We start from the raw sequence: 7380 nt of genomic DNA on the forward strand, positions 1-7380 counted from the left end.
GTGTGAGGAAGATAATAGAATACTCAGAGAGGAATAATGTGTAAGAAGTCAGGAAGACTGGTTGGGAGGAGCCCGATTGTGAAGAACAGGGGTTAATACTACCTCTGAGATATTGTGGGTTCAGTTCTAGACCACTGCAATCAAGTGGTTATTGCAATAAAGCAATCTTTTTGTTGTTGTTGTTTCCCAGTGCATAGAAAAGTTATGTTTGCACTACACAGCAGTCTATTGAATGTGCATAATTATATCTTTAAATAAAGCCAATGGACAAAACTTTATGAAAAAAATTTTCACTCCAATTGGATATTGTGTTGACGTTTGCAAGATATTGGAATTACAACAAAAATCAAATCATTTCTTTCCTAAAAGAGTTAATAATTGTTTTAACTTTTTTAATGGTATTTTTTATATATGAGCAAAGATAGTTTTTAACATTCTCCTTTGCAAAATCTTGTGTTCCAGATTTTTTTCTCCCTCTCCTCCTCCTTCCTCCTGCCCCAATACTGCTGATATAGATTAAATGTGTACAATTCTTTTAAACATATTTCCATATTTTCATGCTGAGCATAAAAAATCAGATCAAAAGGACAAAAAATAAGCAAATAATAACAACAACAAGATGAAAAATACTATGTTATAAAGACATTCAGTCTCCATAGTTCTCTCTTTGGATGTAGATGGCTCTCTCCATCCCAAGTCTATTGGAATTGGCTTTTATCACGTTATTGTTGAAAAGAGCCAAGTCCATCACAGTTGATCATCACATACTCTTGTTGTTACTGTGTACAATGTTCTCCTTGTCCTGTTCACTTCATTTAGCATCAGTTCGTGTAAGTCTCCCCAGGCCTCTCTGAAATCATCCTGCTGGTTATTTCTTTCAGAACAATACTATTCCATAACATTTATATACCATAACTTATTCAACCATTCCCCAAGTGATGGACATCCACTCAATTTCCAGTTCCTTGCCACTACAGAAAGGGCTGCTGAAAATAAAATATTTTATTTCTAAAAAATGCAATTGAACCTTCAACAAGTCATAACCTTTTTATATATCTTTGTCTTGCCTTGTTATTGATGGCTACTGACCAATCACATTAGTGATTACTAAAGATTGGGGCATTATGGCAATTTCTTAAAATAAGTTAATTGAAGTTTGTTTTATGGATTAACTTGTATTCTATTAATTGGCCTGATTTTAATACTGTGTCTCTGGAAATGGGTCTGAGGAGACATTGGAGATGGCTGGTCCTAGTCTGTGAAGCAATTAGAACATACACAAAATTTATTGATTAATTTTACCATAAATATGTGTGGTTTGTGGCTCCCCAAAATATTGACAATAGTAGCATCAAAGATCACTGATCTCAGATTACCATATCTGACATAAACTAATGAAAAGCTTTTAAATATTGTGAGAATGACCAAAATGTGACACAGACACAACATGAGCACATGTGGTTGGGCAAATGGCGCCTGCAGATTTGCTTGAGGCAGGGTTACCGCAAACCTTTAATTTGTAAAAACAAAAAAACAAAAAACAACATCTGTGAAATGAAATAAAGTGAAACACAAAGTACTCCTTTATTTGGTGGGGACACCAACACTCATTAGTTCTGTGATGGCAGCAGGCGAGCCATATTCTTTCTCCCCTAAGCACACACAACTCCTACAATCATAGTTTTGGAGCTTGGAGACCATCTAAACATCTTACAGAAGGAGAAACTGAGGCCAGAGAGCAGGACTTGCTGAACATGTGACTTGTCTAAAGTCACATGAGTAGGTAAGTTGTAAGACAAGAGGCTTGCACAGTGACCATACGACCCCCATTTGCTTCCTCCCAACAATGTCATTGCCTGGGTCATTAGCTGTTGACTGACAGCCACTTGCTGGCAAGGTGCCCCAGAAAGTGGCCCAGAGTTAGGGAAGTCCAAGGGAAAGGTAGCCTCTTCCCATTGTGAAGGGAGAGAAGTGGGGGAGGGGTGGGAAAGAGTGATGTCATAATTCATCAATAACATGAAAATCTTCCTTAATTCCTTCCTTCTTAGTCTCCCTCAGCTTTGGCCTGGTCTTCTCCAGCTCCGGCCCAGATAAGCCCAGCAGCCATTGCCCCAGTCCTGGCTTGGTTGTTGAGTATAAAGGAGGTGGCTCTGGCCTGTGTTCCCACTTGCTGAGTCTCATTTGCCGTCGTCAGTAGCCATGGACTTGCACTTAGATGACTCCCAGGCACTCAGTCACCCTCCCAGTCTCCACAAGGGACATTCCCAGACCACCACAATACTAGACGATGTGAGCCTACCATTGGATGGAGATGTCCCCTTTGTTCTGGGAGATGGGCTTTTAGAGAAGACAGGAGCCGTGGTCATCGACATGGGCACAGGGACTTGCAAGTCTGGCTTTGCCGGCCAGGCAAAGCCCACGTCCACCGTGGCCACCGTGCTTGGCCGCCTACCAGAGAAGGCTTCAACAGCAAGCCAGCCTCAGCTGCCAACCTTCATTGGGGAGAGTGCTAGAGAGCACCCGGGACTCAGCCTGATCCAACCCCTGAGGAACGGCATCATCGTGGACTGGGAGGCAGCAGAGACCCTTTGGCACTACATTTTCTACAATGACCTGGGAGTGGCCCCCGAGGATCATGCCCTCCTTCTCTCCGATCCACCATTCAGCCCCACTACCAACCGGGAAAAGCTCGTGGAGGTGGTGTTCGAGTCCCTCCGTTCCCCAGGCATGTACGTAGCCTACCAGTCAGTGCTCTCCGTCTATGCCCATGGACTGGTCAGTGGGCTGGTGGTGGATACCGGCCATGGTGTGACTCACACCGTCCCAGTATATCAAGGCTATAACCTGCCCCATGCCACTGAGCGGATGGATTTAGCTGGGGCCCACCTGACAGCCTTCCTGGCAGAGATGCTTCGGGGTGCTGGCTACCCCTTTACTGACCGGGACACCTCGCTGGTAGAAAGCATTAAACACCAGTGCTGCTATGTAGCTGCTGACTTCATCACGGAGCAGAACCAGCCCTCCATGGCCAGCCGAGAGACCTTCCAGCTGCCCGACGGCCAGGTCATCAGCCTTGGCAAAGAGCGTTTCCAGTGCCCCGAGCTGCTCTTCAACCCCCCAGAAATACCAGGACTCGTACCACTGGGAATCCCTGACATGGCCAAGGAAAGCCTGAGGAAGGTGCCCAATGAGGCCCGGGAAGACGTTTCCCAGAATGTCCTGCTTTGTGGGGGTTCTTCCCTCTTCCCGGGGCTAGAGCAGCGCTTCACCAAGGAGCTGCTCCAAGGGGCACCTCCCCAGACCTGCATAGCCGTGTGTGCCCAGCCCCTGAGGAACTACTCTGTGTGGATTGGAGGCTCCATCCTTGCTTCTCTCCGAGCTTTTCAATCCTGCTGGATCCAACGGGCCCAGTATGAGGAGCAGGGACCCTACATCGTCTATCAGAAGTGCTATTGATGCCAGTGGGTAGGCGGGTGGGTACCAAACGAGCAATAAAGGAAGAAGCTATATGAACCCCGAATCAAGCCCCCTGCTTTGTCTTCTCACATTGTACTCCTGTTGTCCCCACCCCCAGACTTTTCTGTTCTCTTCATATCCTCCTCTTATTGCTTCTCCCTTCTCCCCTCAAAACCACAGGCAGCCTGGCAGACAGTAGTAACAGGATCCGGGTATGAATCCCAGCTCTGCAAGTGTGACTGTGGGCAAATCATTAGCCAGGAACTCCTGACCTCTAGCATGAACAAGGGTGTCTTCAAAGCTGGAAGCGTCCAACTCAGGATCAGTGTTTAGTCACCTGTGCTCAAGAAAATGCTCAAGGAAAGAGAAACAAAGCTGAGAAGATAACACACTGGATAGACAGGAAAAGAGTACCAGAGACCAGAGTCACCCTTTTTAAGGTGTGCTGAGTGGACTGCTCCCCGTGGCCTCAGCTATTGCCCTGCTTTGGTGAAGCACCCTCCATCTGCTGCCAACTTAAAATTGCTTCATGATACTCAGATCCTTCAAGCACAGAAGATATGTGTCCCTAGAAGCAACTTGGGAGCGCTCAGTCACCAGATGCATGGGATGCTTTCCAGGCTCATTATTCCGGGCTTGTAGATTTAGAACTGGAAGGGACTTCAGTAATCATTTAATTCATCCCTTCTCCTCCCCATTCCCATTTTACAGATTTGACAAATGAAACTCAGAGGAAGGGAGAGGGGTTAGCCAAGGTCACACTGCTGGGGCATAACATCTGGGATCTGAACTCAGATCATCTAGCTGTAATTCTGCTTTGTCACATGACCCCCATTTTTCTCTGGATCTCTTTGTTTGGAGCTCATCCACACGAGCCTGTCCTTATGGCTGGCTATGCCTTTCCCAGAAAGTTCTATCCCTCTCTCAGTTGTAGTTTAAATTTCATGTCCAAGTCTGTTCTCACTAGCAGCTATATGGACTTGATATGGGGGCGCCATTTTTTATGCCTTCAGTTTCTTCCAAGAATCAGTCCGTAGCTTATATTGATTGTTTTAAAGTTCTTGGTTTCTATTGGAATTCCTCATCTGGGGGCTATCTCTAGCCCTCAGTCCATTGGTAGAGCAAAGATAAATGACAATCTAATGATGTTTCTTTTTCAACTAGATTTTCCATCTCCATTTATTTCCCTGCCTTCTTTTTGGAAAGGTCAATTCAGAAGCATGTTTGACCAGAAGTGGGGTGGTAGTCAGGGCTCAATATCAATCAATGATTCGAAAAAGAGTTATTAAATGCCTACTCTGATCCAGACACTGCTGTGAATTTGAGTTACAAAGACAGACAAAAAAGTCCCTGCCCTCAGAGTGCTTATACTCTACAGGGATATGTGGGATGTTCAGGGAGGACCAACACGACTGGTGTGACTACTTGCCAAGCCCTTTTCAGGGCCGCTCATCCATCTTTGGTGACTACCTTCATCCAACTCTCACCTCCAAGAAGTTGCAGCATGAACAGCGGCAGATAAAACCGTCTTGGCAAATGGGCTGAACTAGGTTGGTCTCAAGCCCATCAGTGAATTAGGGGGGTGTCTACCCAACCATGTAAAAGCTTCCTCAACGGAATGGGCAGATGAGAACACTTTGTTCCAGTGGCCACAGAGGCGGCTGAAGCAGGGACTATGCAGTGCTTAGAGCTTGGCCAGACATCAGAGCTGCCAAGGTCACCCACTGTTTCCTGGGCCATCAGCAGCTGTCCTGATTTTTGTCTTGCCACTGGACCTCAATGACTCTGCAAGAGACAGTGAGTTGGAGGAATTTGTGAAACTGCCTCACAGATTCAAGGTGTGCAAAAGTGATTCGTGTGATGTCACTGTTCCTCTTCAAAAACAAAAGATGAACAACAGCAAAAAAAAAAAAAAAAAGAAAAATCCCAGTAATTTAGTCATGACTAGCTGCTTTCCCAATTTCTTTTGTTTCCTCCTGTGCTCAGTTTACTTTTCTGCTTCTTCTATTAATACCTTCATATAGTTTCTTCTTCTGGCTCCTTGATCATTTCTAATGTCTCAAATCAGGACCTGCTGATGATCCAGTGACTTACTTTTATAAACTTCATGACGTAAAATACAAGAAATCTGTTTTTCAGGTATGAGTCTGACATTTTTTATCTTAACACAGTCCTCAAACATTTATTTGACATATTATTTTGCCATTTATAACTTTAAAACTCTAAAAGTTGAAATACAGATGAGCCGATAGGTCACAGTACCTGCTAGTCCGTATGTACTTTAAACACTGGTCTGACTTCAAACAGGTCCTCTTTCTAAAGTCATTATTGGGTGTTTTTTTTTATCTGCTCTGTCTCAAAATTTCATCTGAGAGATTTTCCACAAATGAATTTAAAATTTTTTTCTTAGACAAATGTTCTTTGCCTGCTCCATTCTACAATTCAACTATTCATATATGAAAGAGGGACCTGTTTTTTTATGTATTGTCTCAGTAATTCGTAAGCTCTCTGAGGGCAAGAACTGCTTCACTCAGTGAGCCAGAACCAAGAGGACATTGTTCAAAATAACAAGATTATGTGATCAACTGTGATGGACTTGGTCCTTTTCAACAATGGTATAATTCAAGGCAATTTCAATAGACTTGGAAATAGACTCTGTATCCGGAGATATGGAGATATGGAGACTGAATGTGGATTGAAGCATAATACTTTTATCTTTTGTTTGTTAATTTTTTTCTTTTTCATGGTTTTTTCTCCTTTGATCAGATTTTTCTTGCACAACATGATACATATGAAAATATGTATAAAAGAATTGCACATATTTAACCTATATCAGATTGCTTGCTCTCTTGGGAGAGGAGAGGGAAGGGAAGGAGGGAGAAAAATCTGGAACACAATTTTTTTATTATAGCTTTTTATTGATAAAACATATGCATGGGTAATTTTTCAACATTGACCTTGCAAAAACGTCTTTTCCAATTTTTCCCCTCCTTCCCTCCATCCTCTCCCCTAGATGGCAGGTAATCCCATACATGTTAAACATGTTAAAGTATATGTTGAATATAATATATTTATACATATACATATACAATATACATATTTATACAATTATCTTGCTATACAAGAAAAATCAGATTTAGAAAGAAGGTAAAAATAATCTGGAAAGAAGAACAAAAGTGCAAGCAAACAATAACAGAAAGAGTGCAAATGTGGTCCACATTCATTTCCCAGTGTGGAACACAAATGTTACAAAAATGAATGTTGAAAACTATATATGTATGCTATTGAAAAGAAAAAAAAAAAGAACTACTTCACTTTTGCCTTTATCTCTCCAATATCTAAAACAGTACTTGGCATATAGAAAGTACTTAATAAATATTTATTATTGACTGATTCCAGTTGAATTGACTGAAATTGCCTTTTTTTTTTTTAGCTTTTCCTAATATGCTGATAGGTTTCAAATATGAAGCAAAATACTATTATAGGAGGTGGCACTTTGAAGGGATTCAAAGAGATGAAGAAGAAGAGCTCTCCAGACATGGAATACATCTTGTGCAAAGGTGCATATTACCTATCACCATAACTGGGGACCATGCTCAATGGAAGCCAAGATCTTAGGATGTATGAAGAGAATATAGTGTACAGAACCAGGGAGCCCTCCAGCCCTCTGCCCTGGCCAGACAACAGCTGGGAAAAATGGTTTCTAAAATGTTTTGGAAGATCATTGATAGGTCCGAGAGTATCCTGAGGATGGTATCAAGGAAAGTGAAAGACTATGAGACTGTGTCATGGGAAGATCCATTTGAAAGAACAGGGGATGTTTAGCCTGAAGAAAAGAAGATTCAGGGGAAACTAAAAGTTATATTTTTTCAAATATTTCAAATTTCATTTTCAAATATTTGAAGAGCAATCACCTGAAAGATA

General features: G+C 42.5%; 1 protein-coding gene across 1 annotated transcript; it reads left to right on the top strand.

The window, feature by feature from the left end:
• Nucleotides 1-1917: 1917 nt before the first annotated feature.
• Nucleotides 1918-3520, top strand: ACTL9 (actin like 9). The gene has a single exon (XM_074301109.1). The coding sequence runs from the start codon at nucleotides 2200-2202 to the stop codon at nucleotides 3454-3456; it is 1257 nt and encodes a 418-aa protein (XP_074157210.1). The 5' UTR covers nucleotides 1918-2199; the 3' UTR covers nucleotides 3457-3520.
• The last annotated feature ends 3860 nt before the right edge of the window (nucleotides 3521-7380 follow it).

Source organism: Sminthopsis crassicaudata, chromosome 1 (assembly GCF_048593235.1).
Source record: "Sminthopsis crassicaudata isolate SCR6 chromosome 1, ASM4859323v1, whole genome shotgun sequence".
NCBI lineage: Eukaryota > Metazoa > Chordata > Mammalia > Dasyuromorphia > Dasyuridae > Sminthopsis > Sminthopsis crassicaudata.

Coding starts and splice junctions, on each gene's coding strand:
- ACTL9 (XM_074301109.1), top strand. CDS start 2,200: ATGGACTTGCACTTAGATGACTCCCAGGCACTCAGTCACCCTCCCAGT.